At 35.4% G+C, this 27,513-nt stretch overlaps 3 protein-coding genes across 12 annotated transcripts in view; 1 reads left to right on the forward strand and 2 right to left on the reverse strand.

Moving 5' to 3' along the window:
* The window catches only part of ssbp3a (single stranded DNA binding protein 3a), a 96,430-nt gene extending 86,386 nt beyond the window's left edge, over positions 1–10,044 (reverse strand). For 2 of the 3 annotated variants that reach the window (XM_005171143.6, XM_009297791.5), the window contains exons 1-4: positions 9,896–10,044; positions 9,478–9,550; positions 9,303–9,364; positions 5,470–5,554 (exon numbers count right to left, since the gene is read on the reverse strand). In XM_005171143.6, the coding sequence (XP_005171200.1) occupies positions 5,470–5,554; positions 9,303–9,364; positions 9,478–9,550; positions 9,896–9,951 (276 nt within the window). In that variant the 5' untranslated portion in view covers positions 9,952–10,044. The remainder of the gene's footprint in view (positions 1–5,469; positions 5,555–9,302; positions 9,365–9,477; positions 9,551–9,895) is intronic. The other variant, NM_001130643.1, reaches the window with a different exon arrangement.
* LOC137487670 (uncharacterized) overlaps positions 1–27,513 on the reverse strand; it is a 579,101-nt gene that overhangs the window by 258,560 nt on the left and 293,028 nt on the right. The gene's annotated exons all lie outside the window — the stretch shown is intronic.
* Positions 11,877–27,513, forward strand: part of acot11a (acyl-CoA thioesterase 11a) — a 37,791-nt gene continuing 22,154 nt past the window's right edge. For 2 of the 6 annotated variants that reach the window (XR_012387516.1, XM_005171174.5), the window contains exons 1-6: positions 11,877–12,022; positions 14,059–14,251; positions 17,822–17,891; positions 18,187–18,247; positions 21,718–21,819; positions 26,399–26,546. Coding sequence is in view for 4 of the 6 variants with exons in the window: in XM_005171174.5 (XP_005171231.1) it covers positions 14,065–14,251; positions 17,822–17,891; positions 18,187–18,247; positions 21,718–21,819; positions 26,399–26,546 (568 nt within the window). In the remaining 2 variants the exon portion in view is untranslated. Of the gene's footprint in view, positions 12,023–12,328; positions 12,437–14,058; positions 14,252–17,821; positions 17,892–18,186; positions 18,248–21,717; positions 21,820–26,398; positions 26,547–27,513 lie in introns of those variants that run through there. The other 4 variants (XR_012387518.1, XM_068224164.1, XM_073917527.1 and 1 more) reach the window with 3 other exon arrangements.

Genomic DNA, 27,513 nt, shown 5'->3' on the forward strand with positions numbered 1-27,513 from the left:
CATGTAAAAAAATAAAGTTTCAATTTAGTATTGTTAAAAACTCATCACATTTAACATTTAATCACTCACTTAGATAGAGATGGGTTTAAAGGAAAATTATCATATAAATATAATCTGGTAAAAGCTGGTATCTCTGGGTGTTTACAATGTCCCCTGCAACAGAAAAAACCCCTCTCATTTGGGACTGAGGATTCTGGGACAAGAGAGATATGACTTGGCCCATGTTGACAGCAGTGGGGTAACGTTGTGCATTGTCTTTCCCCCACTTGAGAGGACAAACCATGAGTGAGATAGAGATCTCTTTGCGGTACAAGTCAATGTCTGCATCAATCTGAACAGTGTGCTGTGTTTCTGCAGTCCCCATGACTGTTATTAGTCGTATTCCCCAACTTGCAGGCACGTGCACACATAGGGCTCAACCTGTGCAGTGCACATGCCCTTCTTAGTCTTGGATAGAAAATGCCCTTCCAAAACGATCAAAAGTGCCCCCGCGACGCGACACAACCTCCGTCCAGTCCAGCCCTTCAGTAGGCGCGCGATAACACCTCTCTTGAGTATGCGCGCTCAACCCCCCCTCGGCGCTTTACAATACGCGCGCCACAACACAGCTGATCAGAACGCGCGCGACAGCACCGCTATTCAGCAAGCGCGCGGCGACAACACCCGCTTTAGGTTCGATCATTTCCATCTTTTTTTCATCTCCGCTACTAGCAGCACACTCCATTTCCGCATTACTGGATCTGTAGCGACAACAGACCGCAAAGGATTATGGCCACGCCGGGGCTGATGGGAAATGAAGTTTCAGCTACCTCCCGTTCGCTTCATTCGCCTGAGCAAATTTTCTCAGAAGACCTATAGTTTTACCGAGTCATGCGACTTCGGTAATATCGAAAAAAATTAATATTGCGGTATGACGGTATTTACAATACCGTTACATCCCTAATATATATATATATATATATATATATATATATATATATATATATATATATATTATATATTAAACTTTTTTTTTTTTTTTTTTACAAATAAGCACAAAGAAACAGCAAGTTCCAAAAGAAAAATTCTGACATCCTTTTCTCAGGGCTTCAAATCCAAACAAAATGTATTATTTTTGGTGAACATAAATAAAGATATCTAATTAAAATCCCTCAACTGAAAAAAAATTCAAAAAAAGATTTTGTTTAAAAACTTAATCTATTCTAATAGAGTGAATCTAATTCTACTGAAAAGACTTTATCGCGGACGATGACACAATTCAATTTACGCTTTTCTTTGCATATAAACATTGAACAGCAAACAATTAGAGTTCCGATTTTTTCGTTGGCCAAATAAGTTTTAATGGAGAAGACAAAGAATCACAAAAGAATTTCAGATTTTACACAGCATTCAGATTAGGTCACAGAAGCTCAAGCGTATTGGCTTGAAACGTGAGAACCAATGAGGTTCATTCCTCTGTAATGTGGCACATTTGAGCTTTTACAATGAAATCTGTTTATCATATAAATTAAAAGCATCTTCTTAAAAGATTTGGATTAAACAACCTGATTTATATAGATGTATTGTTCTGATCTCTTTATGAATGTTTTGAAGTGGCAGAATTCTGGGTGAATGAAGGAACAGAAATCTCTCAGTTTTTATTAAAATGCCTTTATTTATGTTCTGATTATGAATGAAAGGCTTATGGCAGGGGAGTCCAAACTCGGTCCTGGAGGGCCGGTGTCCTGCATAGCTTATCTCCAACCTCCCTCAACACTGCTCCCTGGAAGTTTCTAGAATACGTTGAAAATAGCTTGATTAGCGAGTTCAGGTGTTTTGAATCGGGGTTGGAACTAAAATATGCAGGACACCGGCCCTCCAGGACCGAGTTTGGACACCCCTGGCTTATGGGTTTGAAATGGCATGAGTGTGAGATTAAATATTGTCACAGAAAAATGATGCGATAAGCAATATTATTGTCATTTTGAGATCATTTTATGCCACTGTTTATTATATAATGACAGAATAATAATACAAATAGCCATATATATTTTAAAATACTTATCATTCTTAAGTAGGGGTGCTCATTTCAGTTGATTTTGAAAATTAACAACAGCCACTCGTTAAGGAAATATTAACGGTTAACTGGTCAAATTAATATGAAATTCTTATTTGGAATTTGATAATATGAATAATATGAAATTTCTTTTTTTGTTACATTAAATATTGCATTTTAAAATACTGATTTCTTTTAACATGCAAAGAACAACATACAGAAAATCAGAACCTATTTGTTGAGTTTATGACGCAGATCCAGGACAGAGGCGATCTGCACCAGGGCTGGTTTGGTATCAACTCGTCTGTATCAAACTGTGACCAGAAATATCCTTCTTCCATTTAGCTTTTTTGGCAAAATACGTCTGTAGGCACGTGTGGTTGCACGTGTTACCGTTTTGTGAGTTAACAAATATGTGTTGCACATCAGGGGCAGATCACACCGAATGCACTTTTCCGTTCAAAAAACGTAAGGCACACCACACTGCCATTTTTGTTGACAAGAAAAAAAAAAAACCATGGTGCTCTTTTTATATGTCACTAGGAAACGCCATTTTAATATTTGATAATATTTTTATATTCAAGATTTGTAATGTAATGTAATGTGTATTTATATAGCGCATGTATTGTGTATGGCCATACACTCAAAGCGCTTTACAATCATGAGGGGGTTCTCTCACCACCAGTATGCAACATCCACTTGGATGATGGACGACAGAAAAAGGACAACGGCGCCAGTATGCTCACCACACACCAGATATTGGAGGAGTGGAGAGACAGTAATAGAGCCAATTCAGTAGATAGGGATGATTGGGAGACCATGATTGTAAGGGACGATTGAGGGACTTTGGCCAGGACACCTGGGTTACACCCCTACTCTTTACGAGAAGTGCCATAGGATTTTTAATGACCACAGAGACAGGACCTCGGTTTAACGTCTCATCCGAAAAACGGCACCCACTGACAGTATAGTGTCCCCTTCACTTTTACTGGGGCATTAGGACTCACACAGACCGCAGGTTGAGCACCCCCTGCTGGCCTCTCTAACACCACTTCCGACAGCAACCTAGTTTTCCCATATGGTCTCCCATCCAGGTACTGACCAGGCTCAGCCCTGCTTAGCTTCAGTAAGCGGTCTTGGGCTGCAGGGTAATATAGCTGTGGCATATTTGTAAAGTAATACAGCTCTGGGTGACTTGAAACAGCGACAACTAGTCTCTCCTCCATCTTTAAAAATTCTCAGTAGCCTCTGCTTTTATTTGAATGAAGAATGAAAACGATACAACTGACGTAACACGCTTTTTCCGCTCTGTGAGCACACGACACGCAGTGGCTAAAACGCGAGCCCCGCAGGGTCCATAAGCAGCATGCAAAACACTCGAGGCCATCAGTAAACCATTCAAATTAAGCACCTCTCAACGCAAACAGCGCATTCGCTGTGATCGGCCCCTTATGCAGCGAAGCTTTAAAATTATATATTACATAATATATATATTATAACATACTATTTTTTAATCATTTTACTCAGGGGTTCCCAAACTTGTCAGCCCACGACCCCCAACATAGCAATGCCAGTGACTCGCGACCCCTAATATCCTCTGAAGTGTTTATAAATACAGAAACCTATTCAGAAAGTCTATTCTTCGTTGATTTTTTAAATGTATGCCAGTATGTCAGAAAGTTTAACCTGGTATTATAAAATCAATCTGCTGCATCTGATGCTATTGCTGTGTCTTTAATAAAATTACCCCAGGGGTCGCAATCCAATACAACTAGTAACTATAAGCTACTATAGTAACTATATACAGTAGTATATAGTAACTATAAACAACTGTTTTTTTCTCTTTAGTAGTTTATGGATAAAATATGGTTATTCTTATGCTTTAATAAAAATAAATAGTTTTTTGGAAATCACCAGGCGACCCTCCCCTTCATTGTCCCCACTTTGAGAACCACTGTTTTAAGTAATACCATTAATTGGGTAAAAATGCACCCTTTTGGTTAACGGGTAATCGTTTTTCTTGAGCATCCCTATTTTTAAGGTTATTTACATTTTATGATAATTGATGTTAAAAAGGTAAATGCCCTATTATATACACTATTAAATGTCCTGTTAGGAAAATGCCCATTTATAAACCTTGACAGTGGTGAATGTCATTGTAAAATGGATTTTTTTGTGAATTTGTAAATATATATTGCAACGGCAAAAAAAGTATCGAGTAATGAGTTGATATTTTGATTATTGTGACAGGCCTACTTTTTAAAACATTTTAAAAAATGTTGATAGTTTACTTTCAACATGTCAGTTTCCAACATTCTTCAAAATATCTTCTTTTTAGGTTTAACAGAAGAAAGAATCTCAAACAGGTTTGTAAAAAGTGACAGGTGGGACAATGGTGAAAGAATGGTCACTTTGGAGTGAACTATCCCTCCAAAAACCAGAAACTTGCGTTCTGTGAATGAACGTCGCCTAGTGGTTCCATCCCAAAGAGGGAAGAAATCACTTTCCCGAACGCTCGTGTTCAATCTGCCAGTTGGTGGAATGAACTCCCTAACTGCATCAGAATGGCAGTCACTCGCTGTTTTTAAGAAACGACTAAAAACTCAACTATTTAGTCTCCACTTCCTAATCTGCAATTGCCTCTCTGGATATACCAGTAACTGTAAAAACTCTAAAAAAAAAAAAAAAAAAGAAAAAAAAATTACTATTGCTTTTCTTCTTAGACTTTACAGACCTGAAACTTGCCTATAGCACTTATTCATTGTTGCTCTTATAGTTGTGTAAATTGCTTCCTTGTCCTCATTTGTAAGTCGCTTTGGATAAAAACGTCTGCTAAATGACTAAATGTAAATGTAAAAAAAAATCATATCTGTTGTGAATTGTAAGCACAATAACTTAATAGGTGATTTATTGCTTGTAATTTTACCGCGCCACTTCTGGTTTCGACATTATGGATGTCTAATTTTACACATGCTTCATAAACAATTTTAAATTTCCATTTAGTGAGTACTGTTAGCATTGCCTATGAAACCACTCAAATATACACACATGCACATACATACACACATGTTATATAATACTACCAATGTTCTGACAGAGCCATATTCTTTCATACACTATGTATTCTATAGTATCCTAATCCCATAATTCTCCAAGCATGCACACAATCCGAGAGAAATGCTCTCATGTACACAGGCTCACCCAAACACAGCACAGAATGCACAGTCAGAGACTTAAATCAAGTGTGCAAAACTGCATTTTCAATGCCCTTTTAACCTTTAATAGAATCAAGATAAACAAAGCTGACCCGGAACCAAAAATCATTGATAATCCGCAATCTCATAAATGCGATCAATATTCCGCTTCACACCACAGAGGCACATTTCAGTGGCTTCTCTCCCAGCATGTTAGTGAATTAAACACGCATCACTTACATAGTCGTGGAAGGCCTTCGCTTCACTGGAGTGATCACATGTGTCCCTTCGCTCGGGTGCTGCGCAGTACAGGTCCCAAAACACACTGCGTGATAAGAACATTGTAGTGAGAAGACATTGCAGTGTCACAATGGTTAGACTGAGTGAGCATAGCATTAATAAAACATCAAGTATTAAGCTGTGATTTATGTTTGGACCATTTTCATATTGATTTTAGCTAAAATAATAAAGTTTGCAGTGCTGTATTCAGAAACATTTCTCCCATAGAGATTTTTGTTTTAGGATTATAACGCATCAACAATCACTCGAAACATATTTTTGATGCTTGTCAAAGTACTAATTTAAAATGAGCTGAATCAACACCATTCTTAAATAGTTACTTAATAGTTTAAGGTTAAATAAACGTAAAAGTGTAAAAACCATCAAGTTAACTTAATCGATTTATGTTTAAGATGACATGAAGGGATTGTGTAGAATCCAGTATTTTTTTTTTACAGTGATGAACTAACATTACAATCTTTGAAAGCAAAAACATAGATAAGAATCAGACTTAATACAAAAGATATAAGACTTAACAGCCACTAGCATGGCTATTTGTATTTCTGTCACGTTTCCAAAAACTTCTTTGCTTTAAATCCAAATTTGTGATGTTGTGGTTCTCAATGTATCTAGTTAGCTTGGTCCCTTATGACAGGTTAAAGGGAAAGTTAACCCAAATAAAAAATTAACTCACCTTTTACTCATTCTCAAACTGTTCTAAACCTTTATGAGTTTCTTTAACTGGTAACCATTGACATTCATACTGTAATAAGGAAAACAACCACTGTGAAATCCAATGGCTGGTTTTCCAATACTCTTTAGCATGTCTTCTTTTCATTCATTCATTCGATGATTCATTCATTCATTCATTCATTCATTCGTTCATTCGTTCATTCGTTCATTTGTTCGTTCATTCATTCGTTCATTCATTCGTTCATTCATTTGTTCGTTTGTTGATTCATTCATTAATTCCAGCAGGTTCTATGCAGAGGATGCATTTCCAGCTGCAACCTGGTAAGGAAACACCCATACACACTACACACACTCATCACTATGGACAATTTAAACTACCCAATTGATCTATAGCACATGTGTTTGGACTGTGGGAAAAACCGGAGAACCTGGAGGAAACCCACGCGAATACGGGGAGAATATGCAAACTCCACACAGATATGTCAACTGGTCCAGTCAGGACTCGAATCAGCGACCTTCTATTTGGTTGAACTATTTCTTTAATGAGTGAAAAAACTACAAGCGCTGCCGTCATTTAAAATATAACAGTCATGTTAAAATATAAAAATATATAGTTAAAGCTGTTGGTTTTATTTACAAAATAAGTCTTTCGCCTCACAGCAAGAAGTTCGCTGGTTCGAGCCTCAACTGGGTCAGTTGCCATTTCTGTGTGAAGTTTGCATGTTCTCCCTGCGTTAGCGTAGGTTTCCTCCGGGTGCTCCGGTTTTCCCCACAGTCCAAAGACATGCGGTACAGGTGAATTGGGTAGGCTAAATAGCCCGTGGTGTGTGTGTGTGTGTGTGTGTGTGTGTGTGTGTGTGTGTGTGTGTGTGGATATTTCCCAGAGATGGGTTGTGGCTGGAAGGGCATCCACTGCGTAAAAACTTGCTTTATAAGTTGGCGTTTCATTCTGCTGTGGCGACCTTAGATTAATAAAGGGACTAAGCCGACAAGAAAATGAATGAATGAATGAATAATATTTCAGAGCAAAGAGAATTAACAGCTGGCTCTGTTATACAATTGATTGTGTTTCAAGTGAGTGGGCGGTGCTTAGTCCATATTTTCGGGCACTTTGCTGGCTGCAACTCTCTGATTGGTGTACTAAAATTAAACATTGTGGGTAAAGTAGTTTCCCTTCAGTCATTTACTCTAAGTGAGTTATGTCAGAAATGACTAGTAAATTCCCAAAATAATTTCCGAAATGACATCCCCTTCTGGAAATAAGGGATACACATGAAAGCAAGATGATTTTCTGCACATATTTTGCAAGTAAACGTCATTTTAACAAGTAAGTTGGATTAATGTGAATAGAGGAGTTCAACAAATAAATATACAATCAATAAACAACCTCAGAGCTCACAACCCTTCTGTCTTTAAAGGTTTATCATAAAAAAAGTTATCATAAAAAAAAATTCATTATTGGCAAAAAAGGAGTGGAGTTTTTACTTTCCAAGTCCAATTTGTTGATTAATTCCAATGCGGATATTTGTCCTGACATCTGATATACTTTGTACAAATGAAAAAATTATTTTGCCTGCAGCTTTATGAATCTAATTAAACCAAATTAAGTGTTTCATCTGCCTTTTTTATAGCCGATATGCCCATTGTTTAAGATTTAAGTCCTGGAAGGCTTATGACCTGCATAGTTTTGCTCCAACTTCCTTCAACACTGCTCCGTGGAAGTTTCCAGTATACCTAGAGAGAGCTTGATTAGCTGGTTTAGGTGTGTTTGATTGGTGTTGGAACTAAAATATGCAGGACACCGGCCCTCCAGGACAGAGTTTGGACATCCCTGTTAAAAACTATGTGGACTAGGGTAGCATGATATTGGATAAATCTGACATTGCGATATTTAGTTTTGCTGCAATATAGATAGATATCGATATAAATATAATTTCACCAGATGCTTTGAAAAGCTCTAATTGGAAAGATTTCATTTATTTAAATTGACTGGGATGATAAAGTGTTTTTCTATGCAATGCATCTGCATGAATTATAGTTAATCACAAGCATATATAAATACGACAAAGCAAAAATAAACCGTGCTACATGGTAAGTCTAGCAGTATTCGGGTACAAAAATTGAACATCAAATGTAAAATAACATGGTCATCATTGTATAAATAATAAAAAAAATATATATTATTTAATAATATCTTTATCTTTTAACCATTCATTCATTTTCTTTTCGGCTTAGTCCCTTTATTAATCAGGGGTTGCCACAGCGGAATGAACCGCCAAATGATCCAGGATATGTTTCATGCAGCAGATGTCCTTCCAGCCACAACCCAGTACTGGGAAACAACCATACACTCTTGTATTCACACACATACATACACTACGGCCAATTTAGCTTATTCAGTTCACCTATAGCACACGTCTATGGACTGTGGGGGAAACCAGAGCAACTGGATGAAACCTACGCAAACATGGGGAGAACATGCAAACTCCACACAGAAATGCCAACTGACCCAGCCAGGGCTCGAACCAGCGACCTTCTTGCTGTGAGGGGACAGGCTACCCACTGCGCCACCACGTCATCTTATCTTTTAATCTTTAATAAATAATCTAATCTTGCGATGTGACTTTTGAGTGACACACACTGTGATATTGATGCTCAAACAATATAATGTTCAGCCCTAATATGTACATTTGTTGGATTTTGTTGAAACTGTGAAATTAATCACACACTTATGCACTGTAAACAAAATGATGGGTTCCAAACAAATCCTTCATGTTTTCATTCAAGTAGATTGAACATTGTACAAGTTATCCCAAACATAAATCAAGAACTGTAGTAGTTTGAACAAGCAAGAAAGATCATTTTTGAGTGTGTATAGATCAAATCTCTTGAGTTAAAAAAATATTCAAATAATAATAATAAAAATTTTAATAAAAAAAAATTATTTTCCCTTCAGACTAATTTAAGATATTTCATCAGTTATCACAGTTGCTGTTCCAGAAATGAATCCATTTCTCCATCCATCATGTTAATGTTATGATGATAATAAAAAGACTGCAAAGCACAACACTGATCAGCAACTTAATACAATCCATACACACCACCACCAAGAGTGCAGAAAGCCTGGCGGTTCACCCAGGGTTATGTTCTTCTCCCATCTTATCTAAACAAAATAACACACAGCAGAAACGCACAACAGTGAATTCATACATCACAACATGACTGGTCAACACACACAAGAAATGTAGGCTACTTAAGGATAAATATGCAACACACCTCTGATAAAAACGTCTGTGCGGATTTCTGAGCTCCCACGTGCAACAAATATTCATAGACATATAATGCCAATCTGTAAAATAATAACAATGAAAACAATCACAGCTTTATAATAATAATAATTATTATACATTGTTATTCTTGCCCTGGAGATTCAACAACAGTTTGCACCTACATACAACAATCATCCATATCACAATAGGCGTTCGCAAACATAAATGTTTTGAAACAAATACTATTTATCTTAAAAAGTGAAATGAACAAGACCGCGAAAAAAACAAAAAGAACCACAACGCAAGCTTGTAACACTTTAACGCCACTGGTATACCTTGAGGAGGAGCGCTTGACAACATAATAACAAAATATCATCAGCTGTGCGCGTAAACGAGCGTGAAAAGACAGGGAGAGCAGCGCTTACTTTTCCCGAGCCTGCCCGTCCGATGGCACCGCGGTCCCTTTACCTTTGGCGAACATGTCTGTGGCTGAAAATAAACGCGTCTGCCAGCTTGACTGCGATGCTTCCTTATGCTCCAGCTGTCAACGTGCAGCCCGCCTCTGACCCCATCCGCTTCAACCGACCCTGCCACAGCCAGATCATGAACTATGGGCGGGGCCCCGTCCGCATGATTGACAGCTACATACACCAATGGATGTGTTCGACGCGACCTCATAATCCTCCTCATCTGCATAAAAGTTAAAACAATGAAATCTGAATTTTAGCTGTAATTTCGATAAAGTTGTCTACCCCACGCCCCCTGTTAGATGCTATGAGAATGAATGAATGAATGAATGAATGAATGAATGAATGAATGAATGAATGAATGAATGAATGAAATTGGTCTGAGCGCAGGTTCATCTCCACATAATGGCTATTCTGTGGTCTTGGTAAAGGAAGACAGACCGACTTTTTTGTTCTTAAGTGGCTAACTTATATCCATTTCTTTTGACAAGGTTTCAAACCGCATGATAAAAAAGTTGTAAGTTGTAAAAACAAGCTCAAATGCATATTTTAGAATCATGATTAACATTCATTTTATTTTGTTCTGTATTGTTATTGTTGTTGTTTTATATATATATATATATATATATATATATATATATATATATATATATATATATATATATATATATATATATATATATATATGTCATTGATTTTATTGTTTTATAGCAGTTAAACATTTTGAAATCACTTTGCCTTTTAGTTACTCAATTATTTGAGTGATTATTTAAGTTATATTATTTACAATATTGGCATAATATCTTTATTTTAGTTATTTAAAATAGTAACATTACTTGATTAATTTTATTATTTCATTTATTATTTCTAATTGCTCTTCAAGAGTTTTCTGTATAGTCTTTGTTATCAATCTTTATTTTACTTAGTGTTAACTGTTTCCTGATATTTATTTATTTATTTTTATTCATGCTAATTACCCTACTTTCTGCAGTATTTTATGTCCAATGTTTAATTATTTATTACGTTAGTGGGTAATTTTTATTTTTTTTAGTGGGTAATTCATTTATTTCCCAGTGTTGGATTGCGGCTGGAAGGGCATCCGCTGCGTAAAACATATGCTGGATAAGTTAGTGGTTCATTCCACTGTGGCGACCCCTGATTAATAAAGGGACTAAGCCAAAAAGAAAATGAATGGATGAATGAATGAATGAATATTCATTTATTCATTTTCCTCTGGCTTGGTCCCTTTATTTATCAGGAGTCGCCACAGTGGAATGAACCGCCTTTTGTTTTATATATTTTTTCTTTGTTGTTTTATTTAATTGTATTTAATTTCAATTTACTTCAATAATTACAAATAATTTGCCATGGTTTATCATGATATATTAATGAATATTATCATGTTTTGTTTGTTCTTGCTTTTTATTCTGTGTAGATGCTTGAATAATTTGGCAGTTTTGCAAGTAAAACACTTTAAACCTGTTAAACCAATTAAATTTGTGAGTAATGTAACTTCTCAATTTAGTGATGTATCAAAGTACTTCATCCTCTCACGTGTGTAGGACCTATAGCCTATTAGCAGTCTTATTTTATAGTCTTATTACTTCTTAAAGAAAATGATTCTCTTTTATAAAAGCTTGCAACTACTACTGTCAGTTTAATTTGACTTTAAGTCAAAGCGCTATTCTACGCATTGAAAGGCTTATTGCGCCACCTGTTGGTCAACAAACTAAACGACAAACCGCAGGTGTCGACACATTCCGTGCAGTGAGCAAACAAACATAATTTACTTTGACGTTTGTCATTGTTTTGACGTAAGAAAGAAGTATAAAAACAAGGACATTAAGACTTTTTAAAGAACATGTGCAAACATGGAGCAACGGGGCGGGGTCTCAGTGAATGAACACTAGCTCACAGACACACACGCACTGCTAAACTAGTTAGTGAACACTACGAGCGGCTGAAGCGGCGTTTTGTTGACCTCTAGGGCGCCGCAGGGCTTCCGTGAACACCGTCAATCCAGTTATGATCATCCAAGAAGGCTTGCTGTTTTGAATTCATACAGACTCCTAAGGCAAGTTTGCGGTAAGGGCGTGAATAATACTTTATATGAATCTATGCATCAAAGCAAAACCGTCTTAGCTTGTTTCTTATGCCATTCTTCCTCGGTCAGTCAGTGCGCACACTTGCATTCAATTCAACGTGAACGCGCTGCGCAGAATGAACGCAGTGCACATAGCGTCTATACTAACGTTAAAGTGAGTTTTTAAAGTTGTTTTATTGACACAGGAATCGAAGGGTGTGAATGTGAGGAGTGTCACTTCAGAGGTTACTCAAAGTTGCACAATCGTCTACAAAGTAATAGCTACGGGTAGTTACCGAACTCGAAGTACAACATCTTCGTGACGTGCGCTTCGTGACGTGCGCTTACAAGTGGTGAGAGCCATTCATTTGCAACCATATCACTTGTAGACAATAATATCTGCAGCACTTCAAGATGTAATGATGTTTTTTTGATATATACAATTTCTATCTATCTATCTATCTATCTATCTATCTATCTATCTATCTATCTATCTATCTATCTATCTATCTATCTATCTATCTATCTGTCTGTCTGTCTGTCTGTCTGTCTGTCTGTCTGTCTGTCTGTCTGTCTGTCTGTCTGTCTGTCTGTCTGTCTGTCTGTAATCAGTAGTTTCATTCTATTTGAAAAAAAAATATATGTGTACATATATATATATATATATATATATATATATATATATATATATATATATATATATATATATATGATTTTGTCATCAAATAAATGCAGCCTTGGTAAACATAAGAAAATAAAAACCCATAAAATAGTAATTATTATTTTACACTTATTAATTTAAAAACTGGATTGAATGCAAAAATCTTGATGGGTTGTAGTGTACCATAAAAATAAATGTTTAAATACTCGAAAATATTATAAATGCAGATAAAGTGTCTACTATAATGTTTAAAATAACTTTTGTGAAAATAAATCGTCAGCGTATGGGAGAAATATTGTTTCGTTGTCATTCAGTGTGTAACATCTGTTAAAACAAAGCAACATGCACATTCTGACATATTTATTTTTAATTGTAGAAAATAATATTTAATTATACTCAGAGTCAGTTTGGGTAAAAAGTAATGGTTTAATCTAACAAAAATCAAACAAAAAGTGCTCAGGGGTATCTTAAATAATGTGTTGGTGCTCTTTGGGTAAGGGGTTCATCAGAATAAACAGCAAAAATAAGTCCAAAGTACTTAAAATGTGGAAAAAATTGAAAAGCTTTTATTTACATAGCTAATCCTTAAAAAAACCTACAGATTTTCTGTAGGTGCCTTCATCAGGCATCATATATGTATATATTATTATATTATATATATATTAAACTAGGTTAACTCAACAATCATCATTAATTCAGCATTGATAGACAAAAAAAACTAATTATAAAAAAAATATTTAAAAAAAAGATAATGCGTGTTATACAACATATTTCCAAAAAATATATTGTAGATTGATTCTCCTCTCTCCACAAAAGAGTGCTGGAGCTTAGACATCGGGTTATTGATCACCTCCTTGACTGAGGCACTTCTCCTCAGATCGCTCAGCTTAGATGGCCGGCCAGCTCTAGGAAGAGTCCTTGTGGTTCTAAACATCTTCCACTTATGGATGATGGAGGCCACTGTGCTCTTTGGAACTTTCAGAGCAGCAGAAATGTTACTGTAACCTTCCCCAGCCTTGGGCCTCGAGACAATCCTGTCTAGGAGGTCTACAGATAATTCCTTTGTCTTCATGCTTGGTTTGTGCTTTGACATGCACTGTCCCCTTTGACCTTATATAGACAGGTGAATGCCTTTTCATTAAATGATGATCAATGAAAACAGAATGCACCTGAGCTCAATTTAGAGCTTCACGGCAAAGGCTGTAAATATGTGGTAGTCATTATTATGTTGTTCTGAAAAAAAATAAGGTCAGTATGCATTCTACTGAACAGAAAAAAAGAAAGCAACACATCTCCATGCCGTATTGCACTTTTATTCTTTTGATGCTTATAAACCACATGCGTGATTGTATTGAAGATTTCCGGTGTCCTCAACAGCTCATCATGGCATCATTAGAGTCCAGGCTAAAGGAGGATCTGCATGACCTTCATCTGGAGGATGGAGCTCAGCATCGCAACCCTTCAGAAGTGAAGATGAGCCAGATCGTGTTGCCCTGCCATGCCAACCACTGCGGAGAGCTGAGCGTCGGGCAGCTGCTCAAATGGATGGACTGCACAGCATGTCTGTCTGGTGAGTTTGCACAATGACTGACGCCACTCACCTTTAACCTGCATTGTAAAGGCTCCAGAACTTCTCTATATAAGCTTATCAGTTGTAGTATAATGACGTTCATACTGACAAACAAACCTAGAGCAAATAAAATCTAGATCTATGTGTGTTTGTGAGTGTTCTTCAGGGTTCTTACAGGTGCTGTAATCCTGGAAAATGCTTGGATTTATTCTAGTGTTTTCAAGATTTAAAAAGTGCTTTGATTTTCCAATAAAGTGCTTAGAACTGCTTGAAAATCTAATTGTGTTGCTTTCATAAGAATTCATTCATTCATTCATTCATTTTCTTTTCCGCTTAGTCCCTTTATTAATTCGGGGTCACCACAGCGGAATAACCCACCAACTTATCCAGCACATTTATTACACGGCGGATGCCCTTCCAGCCGCAACCCATCTCTGGGAAACATCCACACACACTCATTTACACTCATACACTATGGACAATTTAGCCTACCCAATTCACCTGTACCACATGTCTTTGGACTGTGTGGGAAACTGGAGCACCCGGAGGAAACCCACGCGAATGCAGGGAGAACATGCAAACTCCACACAGAAACAGCAACTGACCCAGCCGAGGCTCGAACCAGCGAACTTCTTACTGTCGGGCGACAGCACTGCCTACTGCGCCGCCACTTTCATAATAATTTGTCACTAAATAGCAGGATGTCAGCAGGGTCTTAAAAGGTTTTACATTTCAAAAACAAATTTTTAGAACTTAAGAAGTCTTAATTTCTCTGAAATATCGTCTTGTAGGTCATAAGACAATTTTAATAGGTCTTAATTTTCTGATGTCCATGTAAAGCAACACAATCAGGCTGACACCAGTCAATAACCAACAATCAACTCAATGACACTATTAAAACTGTACTCTATCAATATAGTTTAATTGTCTTCCTTACAAACATACTGTTGTGCATAGATTTAGTTTATTATTTATATAATTGTCAATTGAAACAAAATTTTTTTTAAAGAGTATGTAAGCAACTAGTGTTTGCTTGTTTTCGTTATTTCAAATAAGAAATATCTGATTAGATTTTTTTGGATGGGGCAAGTAAGAAAAAATAAAAAATATATATATATTTTCCACTGGCCTAAACGGGCCATTAAAACAATTCTTAGCATTTAGCCTTATATAAGTCTGAAATTTGGTGGTTCAGTGGTTAGCACTGTCACCTCACAGCAAGAAGGTCACTGGTTTGAGCCCCGGCTGGGTCAGTTGGTGTTTCTGTTTACATGTTCTCCCAATTGCTGGCGTCCGCTGTGGCGACCCCTGATAAATAAAGGGACTAAGCTGAAGGAAAATTAATAAATGAATGAAGTCTAAAACTTCATTCATAATGGTCTTAAAAACTCTTAAATTTGACTTGGGGAATCCTGTATTAGTATAATTAATATAAATTCATAAATGAATGATAATAATTAACTATTTCAATTAAATAAAATAAATATGTTTTGCTTTTAAAGTGTGTGCATGTACCTGTAGCATGATCAGGCTGTCCTTTTACATTAAAGATGTGAGTCAATAACATTTGAGAGTAAATGACAGTTATTCAATCTTGGACTTGAGGCAAACTTGACATCAAACGTTTCCTTAAAATACTATACTGTATACTGTACTAAATAGAATACTATAACAAATAGCGTCTGATATAATGTGATGAAGTATATACAGTTGAAGTCAGAATTACTAGCCCTCCTGTTTATATTTTTCCACAATTTCTGTTTAACGCAGAGAAGATTTGTTTCAACACATTTCTAAACATAATAGTTTTAATAACTTAATTCTAATAACTGATTTATTTTGTCTTTGCCATGATGACAGTGAATAATATTTTATTAGATATTTTTCAAGACACTTCTATACAGCTTAAAGTGACATTTAAATGCTTAACTAGGTAATTAGGTTAACTAGGCAAGTTAATTAGGCAAGTTACTGTATAACGATGGTTTGTTCTGTAGACAATCAAAATAAAATATAGCTCAGAGGGGCTAACAATTTTGACCTTAAAATGGTGTTAAAAATTTAAAACTGCTTTTATTCTAGCCGAAATAAAACAAATAAGACTTTCTCCACAAGAAAAAATAATGTGAAAATTTCTTTGCTCTGTTAAACATCATTTGGGAAATATTTAAAAAAGAAAAAAAAAATTTTCAAAGGCAGGCTAATAATTCTGACTTCAACTGTATAACTGTAAATATGTAATTTGCCACACTTATGAAGTGCTGGAACAGTTCTGGAAAGTGCTTAAATTTGACTTTACAAAATGTGTTAGATCCCTGAAAATGTTACTTGATAGGTTTTTTTTAATTCATTGTACATCACATGATGTATTAAACAGGTAATTATGTTAAAATGGAGGGAAACACTTTATAATTATATCTGCACACTAAAAATAATTTAAGCATTTGCAAATATTCATTCATTCATTTTGCTTCGGCTTAGTCCCTTTATTCATCAGGGGTCACCACAGCGGAATGAACCACCAACTTATCCAGCATTAATTTTACACACAGATACCCTTCCAGTTGCAACCACGTACCAGGAAACACCCATACACTCTCACATTTACACACATACACTACAGCCAATTTTAGTATATTCAATTCACCTATATCGCATGTCTTTGGACAGTGGGGGCAACCAGAGCTCCCAGACACGGGGAGAACATGCAAACTCCACACAGAAATGCCAACTGACCCAGCCGGCACTAGAACCAGCAACCTTCTAGCTGTGAGGTGACAGTGCTACTAACCACTGAACCACTGTGCTGCCCCACAATTGCAAATAGTTAATACACATTCTAAAGCATTAATTGTATATTAATATATGTATGATCACATTAATAATACATTATTCAATGTTACATTTAATAATACAGCTGCAAATGATGTATTCTTGATGTATAGGCACATATATAATGTGCTTAATGATAGAATTGTCATACATTGTTAATGATTCATTTTCATTACTAAATTAAGTGTTGCATTATTTACAAAACAGTTATTTAAGAGTAGCTAAGTACATGTATACATCTTATTTTTTCAGACATATAGTAATAGTTACTTTGCATGTTACTAAATGCTTCATCAACAAATTTCTACTGTTTTTTTTTTTTTTTTACCTAATCTAAAGTCTATTTAGACTATTTATGCTTTCTAAATGTCCTATAAATGACAATTGAAAGCTTGGTTATATTCTAAACAGATAAATAAAATGAACAACATAGTGATTTGGAACAAAAAATAATGATTTCAAGATACAAAAATGAAATTGCATCAAATGAAAGATAAAGCTTTGCGGTCTTATCTAAAAATAAAATAACCGTACACTTTAAACATTGCTTAAAAATAACATTAAAATATTTTGTCTTAATGCTATATTGTTAAATATAAATATTTTAATGTTGTATTTTTGATACTCATTAGCAATAAATCATTCACAATGTGCGGTTATTAAAAAGAATAGTGATATAATAAAAAAATAGAGATTCATTAATGTCAGGAAGTCTTATTTGATGTGTTTTTATTCCAGCCGAGAGACACGCTGGATGTCCCTGTGTGACAGCGTCTGTTGATGACATCTACTTCGAGCACACCATCGGGTATATGAGAAATATTACTTATATTTTTGATAATTAGAGGCTCATCTTAGGATCTTCTGAAAAACATCCTAACCAGCATGTCGTTTCACCTTGGGGAGTTCAGGTTTATTGTGCTATTAGACAGAAAACTGTTAATTACGCTGCCAGTCTGTCTGTCGCAAAAACACAACACCAATCTAAAGTCATTTTGATAAGTGAAAAGAGGTGATAAAGTAATACAGGCCAAATTGAAAAAAAAACAACAAACCATTGGTAATGAATCATGGCTCACATTTAAAACACATTTATTTTTTAGGGTTGGACAAGTGGTCAACATTAAAGCCAAAGTCAACAGAGCCTTCAACTCTAGCATGGAGGTAAGAGTGATATTTAAGCACTATGTATGTTTTAAAATATACTTTCCTATTATGTATATATTATTTATGTATATACAGTTACAGCCAGAATTACTAGCCCCCTGTTTATTATATTCTACCATTTCCGTTTAACAGAGAGGAGATTTTTTCAAAAACAAAAAAAGGAGATTATTTCTAAACATAGTTTTAATAACTCATTTCTAATAACTGATTTATTTTATCTTTGCCATGATGACAGAAAATAATATTTGACTTGATGTTTTTCAAGACACTTCTATACAGCTTAAAGTGACATTCAAAGGCTTGACTAAGTTAATTAGGTTAACTAGGCAGGTTATGCCTAGTTCACACTAGAGGATTTTAAGCCTGATTTGAGCCCGATTTGGAAGTTAACAAGCTCGCCGACAGATCGGGCTGTGATCGGGAAGAAATCTGCGGGTGCACACTGACGCGTCGCCGACACCTCGCAGACGGAAATCCAACATTTAGCATGCTAAATATTCCAGAGCAGTCGGCCGACTCAACCCCACGTGTGGTCAGATGTAGTGACGAGCTGCAGCCAATGAGAGAGCATATCAGCATGAGCTGAATGCCTGAGTGTTCAGGAGCTCAGCAGAAACATCTGTGATTGGTCAGAATGGGCATCAACGCACTCGCTTCATTCTGTTAACCTACAGTCTATGGTGTTAACACAGACATGAGAGTAGGCTATATTAACAGTGGAACTAGAATTCTGTAACTATTAGAATTACCATACTGCTCATTCTGACCGTTCTCATATAAAACGCCATATTGTCACAACATATTTACATTCAAAGCTATTATTGAGATATTAAAATTAAGCTTTGAATGTCTGGCATCATATTTAATGACACCATTACCCTAAAATATAATCTTTTTATGGTAATATAGCCTATAAATATGTAGTTAAGATACTAGAACATGCAAAGGCCTTGGCTTTCATTTTCACTTTCAAACAGGAGCTATTTCACAGCACATAATATGCTGTTTTGAAAGATATCTGAAGTAAATTGATGTTTTTGCCATTAGAAAGTTTTGTTTATGTTAGCATGAAGTTGCTAGGCAAAAAAATGCACACATATTTAAAGTCACAGTGAAAAGTATCAGACATGCATGCAGTCATTTTGACCAATATGGTAATTTAAGGCAGAAATGCTCAGTTCTTTACTGTTTTGTAAAAATAACAATGTCAGAAAGAAATACACTGATAGTTAAAAAATCGGCAGGGTGTTATTTGTTAGTTTTATTTCAAAGAGTTATACAATTACAAAAATTAAAAACTCTCTGTGTATCTATCCACTGGAACCTTGCAGATGAGTGATTAATCCTCTGATAAATTAGCTGATATGACGATGTTTTTAAATGCTTTCTCCAAAGCTTGAAACGCTGTCAGTGATGTAATCAGCACACAAGCAGCCAATAGTGTTCAGCTTTTTCTGACGACTCCTCCCTCAAAATTTCATTGGCTGTGGTTTGGTAGCTTGAATGAGCTGATGGGGAATGAGTTGTTGTCAGATCATGTAGTGTGTGACCCCCCTCTTGTGGATCATTCACAGAGTGTTGCGTAGTTTGAACACCACAGAGATTAAAAGACACAAAGTCAAGTCATGTAGTGTGAACGGCACAGCGATCTGCTGATGTTTAAAATCCTGTAGTGTGAACTAGGCTTTAGGGTAATTAGGCAAGTCATTGTAAAATGATGGTTGGTTCTGTAGACTTTTTAAAAAATATATAGCTTAAAGGGGCTAATAATTTTGACCTTAAAATGGCTTTAAAAAAATTAAAAACTGATTTTATTCTAGCTGAAATGAAATTAATAGGATTTTCTCAAAATATTATATTAGACATACTGTAAAAATGTTCTTGCTCTGTTATACGTCATTTGGGAAATATTTAGAAAAGATTATGAGTATGAGTGATTATAAATAATTATGAGTTCAACTGTAAACATATGTATGTATGTATGTATGTATAGCACGTTAGCCTCACAGCAAGAAGGTCGCTGATTTGAGCTGAGCTAGGTCAGTTGGCATTACTGTGTGAAGTTTGCATGTTCTCCCCGTGTTCATGTGGGTTTCCTCTGGGTGCTCCGGTTTCCCCCACAAGTCCAAAAACATGCGATAGGTGACTTTGGTAAGCAAAGTTGTCCGTAGTGTACTGTATGTGTGTGAATGCAGAAGTGTCTGGGTGTTTCCCAGTGTTGGGTTGCAGCTGGAAGAGCATACGCTGGGAAAAACATATGCTGTAACTACAAACTATATATATATATATATATATATATATATATATATATATATATATATATATATATAYAYATATATATATATATATATATATATATATATATATATATATATATATATATATATATATATATATATATATATATTTATACAACAGTTCTGTCTGGTTCTCAAATCTGATTGGCTGATAGCCTTGCAATATTCTGCAATATCAGAACTCCTACAGCCTCTTTACCCTTTGTGTATTACTCCGCCCACATACAGCCAGCAAAAAGCAGACACTACAGATCTAAAGTTTAAAAGATGCTTGCTCAGCTGTTTAACTGTCAGCTTATGATTTGAATCCAAATTGGAAGAAAGTAGTTCCTCATACAAAAGGGTTTTTGACACTCACCGTGTTTGATTTTGTTTTTATATACTCAGTTATGCCGTCAAACTGTTGTATAAACGCAATATCACACTCGTAGCAGTGGGATATGGCTGTATATCGGCACTGGTGGGGGCATTAAGGCACTCGGCCATCGCACGCCTCCCACCAGTGCCTATATACAGCCATTCGTACTGCTACTCGTTATATATATATAAACAAACTTTTATTTTGGATGTCACTAAACATGATCTTTTCCCAGCACACACACATGCATGCGCACCCCCCCCCACCACTTACACACACATATACACATAGTGTGTTGAGAGTAACTCATTACAAGTAACACAATTTACGTAATCAGATAACTATTTTAAGTAACTAGTAAAGTAATTCATTACTTTTTCCAAAATAGTAATGCCCAGTTACTTTTCTCATGAATGTTTTCCAGATTAATGTTTTAATGTAAATGCAGATTGTGTTATATATGATGTGCAAACATGATACTTACTGTAGTTCTTGCTTCAATATATTTTCTTACTCAGTCAGTATCCTGTAAAATTGATAAAAAACTTAACTCCAAACACAGGATAGTCAGTGATGAAGAGTTCTTTACTGCATCAGACTAGGTGTGTTTAATACTTAGTGAATACACCTAATGTGTTTGCTGTGAAATGACAAAGCTGTTATGTTCTTTTCAACACATGACATCATTTACTTGCCATCTGCTTTATTGTTTATCCTCTTCTTCCTTGCCTTTTTCCGCACTTGCTTTTTCTCGCTATTGTTTTGCGAGCAGAATGTATTAATTACAGTGTGTTTCACTGTTTGTGTGTGAGGTGGGGATAGAGGTCAGCTGTGAAGACCTGTACAGGGGCCGTCATTGGAGAGTCTGTCAGGCGTTTGCCACATTTGTCGCCAGACGCACAGATGCAAACAAGGTATGAAAAACAACACAGTAATGATTCTAAAATAAGAAGCACATAATAGCACAAATCAACTAGATGCAAATGCTTTTCTGTATGTCAGAGGTGTATGGAGCAGCTGAAAACAATACTTGAGATTGAGATACTTTACAGTGAATATTAATTTATAAAATATCACCAGCTCCGAACACACTTAAGTAAAATTCTTAGAGAATCTGATTTTAACAGAACTTAAAGAACTATTTTACCCAAAAATAAAAACCCTGTTATTAAATACTCACCTTCATGTCGTTCCAAACCTTTGTTCATCTTCAGAACACAAATTAAATTAAATCAAATCTAAGAGCTCCCTCTTCCACCATAAACAGCAATAGTCCTGTAAAGTTTAAACAAAGTCCAGAAAAGGAACCAAAAACATTGGCAACACATTCCATGTGACGTCAGTGGCTCAACTGTAATCGTACAAAGCTCAAATATATATATATATATATATATATATATATATGGTCCCACTTTATATTAAGTGTCCTTAACTACTATGTACTTACATCAAAAAAATAAATACAACGTACTTACTGTGTTCATAAAGTATTTGAGAACACTTGTGGTGCTCTTGAGCTGGGATAGGGGTTGGGTTAGGGACAGGTTTGGTGGTGTGGGTAGGTTTAAGGGTTTAAGGGTGGGTTAAGGTGTAGGGAATGGTCAGCAGTGTATTTACAAATGTAATTACATAAGTTAATTACAGATGTAAATACATACAGGTATTTAATCAAACATAAGTACACAATAAATACATGTATTTACACAATAAGTTTGTTGTTGCATTGTAACAAACTATTATTTCCTGTGTAAGTACATATTAGTTAAGGCCACTTAATATAAAGTGGGACCATATATTTTAATCAAAATTGGCATGAATAAACTTCTTTCAAATAATCTGTTCCATATAATGAATAATTCTGTACAAATAGTAGTCAAATGTATTTGCATTGCCAATTATACAGTAAATGGGTGTAGTAAGAAGTAAATTTACTTGTTATTACCATAAATGTCTACATACTAAAATGAAGTGAAGTAGAGAGTAAAAGTTGCTAGTAGATTTGAAGTAGCCAAAAATGTACTGAATAGGTGAAAATTGTCTGAGCGTTAAAAGGACAGTTCACTAAATAATAAAAACAAAATCTCCATTTACTCACCCGTTTTAGATTTTTTTGTTTTGTTGAACACACTATACGATTAGCTTCAGAATTGCAGGTGCATTTCAAGCATTTTCATTTGCTTTCCTTAAGCAGGAATGATTTACAACAAATGTTTGATTTACAATAAACTTAATCCATTATTATTGTAAAAGAATCCAGAGTGCTTACACATGATAGGAAGCATTTAGTTCTGTTACTAATTGTTGTTTAACGAATCCTCAATCTCATTCATTCATTAATTTTCTTGTCGGCTTAGTCACTTTATTAAGCCGGGGTCGCCACAGTGGAATGAACCGCCAACTTATCCAGCACTTTTGTACGCAGCAGATGCCCTTCCAGCCGCAACCCATCTCTAGGAAACATCCACACTCACACACTACCTACTGCGCCACTACATCACCATGAACTTTTAAACCATAACATAGTTGACAGTAACCAAAGAGCTTAGAAGGACCAAGAGGCGACACACAATAGAACGTTCCATTGCAACAGCAGCGCCCAGCAACAGCCCTGGATTCCACCATTTTGGAGTGAAAGCGGTCGGCTGTCCATTGGGTCTTATTGCTGTCGCAATGGCAAGCAGCTGCTTTGTTTTTTATTTGTTTATTTAAAAAGCACATTAAAGCTGAGGTACTACCTGAAAGACAACATTACAACACTTACCATCACAATCATCAGCACTGTTAATACTTTATTTTACAGACTTAAGAATATGCTGTTTTTCTATTGGAATTTTCATTCCAAAATGGCCGCCGCGCCTTCTAGTGGCTGTTTGCTAAATCACACTAGAGTGTCGACTTATCTCTTGATTCTATGCTTTTTGCAGTAACAGAGTTAACATTTTATGACACCATTTTATGCTTCAGCTCAAGATGCAAACCTCAAGTGTAACTGTTCACAATAAGGTCGTCACAGTCACATAGTGGTTAGCATGATCGCCTCACAGCAAGAAGGTCGCTGGTTCGAGTATTGGCTGGACCAGTTGACATTTCTGTGTGGAGATTGTATGTTCTTCCTGTGTTCGTGTGGTTTTTTTTTCAGGTGCTCCGGTTTCCCCCACAGTCCAAACACATGTGATATAGGTGAATTAAATAAGCTAAGTTGACCGTAGTTTATGTGTGTGAAGGAGAGTTTATGGGTGTTTACCAGTGTTGGGTTGCGGCTGGAAGGGGATCCAATGCGTAAAACATATGCTGGATAAGTTGGCAGTTCATTCCGCTGTGGCAACCACTGATTAATAAAGGGACTAAGCCGAAAAGAAAATGAATAAATGAATGAATGAATGAATGTTTACAATAACAGTAGACAATTAATTTACTATTGATATATCTTGAACATTTTGTATAAAATAATGAGAGAAAAATAATGACATGCCTTAATGCCTTCCTCCCGTCAGAGGAAATTACATCACTTGGAGCAAGTCACATGTTTTTTTCTATAAGAGTTCTAAAGATTTCAGTGCCTTTTTTTATATCCAGTATAACCAGAACATATTGACAGACAACATATTACTGAAATAACAGATAATGCAGAAAATAGAGGTTTCATGAAATATAGATAGTTATATAAATATAGATAGTTATATAATATAGATAGATTTTACGGTAAAATTTTTGGGGCAAAATGCCCCTAAATACACATTCGAGCATTACTTTTAGAGATAAGTTGATATATTTTCTATTATATATGGAACACATATATTAATAATGTTAAAACTAATGGCCACTGCAATAGTATTCTCTTTTTATATTATTGTCAATGGCTACTGGTTTCCAACATTTTTGAAAATAGCTTTTTTTGTTATTATTAGACTATGCAAAAGGTACACAAATTGGGATCATACAAATACAAAGAAAATAAAACATCAACAAAAACCACAACAATACAGTCGGGGACTGGCAGGTGCGTGTGTTTATGTGTGTGTGTGTGTGTGTGTGTGTGTGTATGTATGTGTGTGTGCATGTAATGGTAAATTGGTGGACAGGTCAGAGTACATACATATATATAAATATATATATATATATATATATATATATATATATATATATATATATATATATATATATATATATATATATATATATATATATATATATATATATATATACATATATATATATATATATATATATATATATATATATATATATATATATATATATATATATATATACACACAACAGTTCAAAAACAGTTCTCAAATTTGATTGGCTGATAGCTGTGCGATATTCTGCAATATCAGAACTCCTACAGCCTCTTTACCCTTTGTGTATTACTCCGCCCACATACAGCCAGCAAACAGCAGACACTACAGATCTAAAGTTTAAAAGATGCTTTCTCAACTGTTTAACTATCAGTTTATGATTGGAATCCAGAAGAAAGTAGTTCCTCAAACAAATGGAGTTTTTGACACTCTCCATGTTTGATTTTATTTTTATATAAACAGTTATGCCGTCAAACTGTTGTATAAACGCAATATCACACTCGTAACAGTGCGATATGGCTGTATATCGGCACTGGTGGCAGCACTAAGGCACTCGGCCTGTGGCCTCGTGCCAATGCACACCTCCCATCAGTGCCGATACACAGCCATATCGCACTGCTACTCGTGTGATATTGCTCATATATATATATATATATATATATATATATATATATATATATATATATATATATATATATATATATATATAAATAAAACAGATGAAAAGAAAGCAGTCAGTGGTAAGGAGTGACACATAGATGGTAATGTATGATAGTAATAATGACAGTACAAAGAAATAAAGGACAACAGTAATAATAACTGACAATAAATCACAAGTAGTACACCAACTACTACTACTACTACAGAAAGTTACTAATGTTACAACTACTGCTGCTGCTACTACAGCCACAACCACGACTACTACTACTACTGATACTACTACAACAATGACTACTACTACTGATACTACTACAACAATGACTACTACAGCGTCTACTACAATTGATACTACTACAACAACATCTTCTACTACTGAAACTACTACAACGTCTACTACAAAATAGCTTTTGTGTTCAACAGGTAAAAAAAAGAATTCAAACTGGTTTAGAATAAGATATGAGTGAAAACTGGTCATAAAGTTTATATTTCTAATACTGCTTTTCATGGCCAATACCTGTCATTGCAGGAAATGTCAATTTATTGTTTATTTCTGTTTGCTGTTGTTTTCATCATGACTCCTGTGATAATAGAATACAGTTCAATAACCATTACATTTTGCCTTGTTACTCTTCCCTCCCATCTCCCCCCCCCCCCCGACTACGTTAGCTAGTTGTGTTTTCATTTAGATTGCAGTTCTTAATAATCAGGTAGTGTGTAGATAAGAAGAGTGTGTGTGTAATCATGACCACAGGTGCAGCTGAAGCAGGTTGTGCCCTGTACACATCAGGAGCAGCTGGAGCACAGTTTAGCAGCCGAGAGGAGGAGGATGAGACTCGTTCATCATGACACCATGCAGGACTTGCTCAACAACAAAACCTTCCAGAGAAGCTGCAGTGAGGGTGAGTGTCGAAAGAAATGGAGCCACTTCCCTTTTGGTTAAGGCTGTGGCCATATTCTACACAGTCACAGAGTGAATGTATGCACTATAATATGTATGTGATAATATCTCAGACAGAGTGAGTTATTTGAAATGTTAGGGACAGTTCTAATTGTGTGTATATATTGTGTATATATATATATATATATATATATATATATATATATATAATCATTAGCCCCCCTGAATTATTAACACCCCTGTTTATTTTTTTCCCCACTTTCTGTTTAACGGAGGGAAGATTGTTTCAGCACATTTCTAAACATAATAGTTTAAAAAAGTTATTTCTGATAACTGATTTATTTTATCTTTGCCATGATGACAGTAAATAATATTTTACTAGATATTTTTCAAGACACTTCTATACAGCTTAAAGTGAGATTTAAAGGCTTAACTAGGTTAATTAGGTTAACTATGCAGGTTACGGTAATTAGGTAAGCTATTATATAATGATGGTTTGTTCTGTAGATTATCGGAAAAAAATTAGCTTAAAGAGGCTAATAATTTTGTCCCAAAAATGGTGTTTAAAAAATTAAAAACTATTTTTAATCTAGCCGAAATAAAACAAATAAGACTTTCTCCAGAAGAAAAAAGATTATCAAACATACTGTGAAAATGTCCCTGCTCTGTTAAACATCATTTGGGAAATGTTTAAAAAAGTAAAAAAAAATCAAAAGGGGGCTAATAATTCTGACTTCAACTGTATTTATATATATATATATATATATATATATATATCGATGTTTTCACACTGCATGGCTATCTGGGCTAGTGTTTGGTCGCTGCTTTGCTTACACTGCAGGATGGATCGGCGACAGGGACTTTTACATTGCATGACTTTACTATTAAAAGAATCGCCGACAACTTCGTCCAAACTACGTCTCACAGCCAAAAACACGTAGTATATCTTTTGTTATTAACTACATAAC

The sequence above is a fragment of the Danio rerio genome, chromosome 2 (genome assembly GCF_049306965.1).
Source record: "Danio rerio strain Tuebingen ecotype United States chromosome 2, GRCz12tu, whole genome shotgun sequence".
NCBI lineage: Eukaryota > Metazoa > Chordata > Actinopteri > Cypriniformes > Danionidae > Danio > Danio rerio.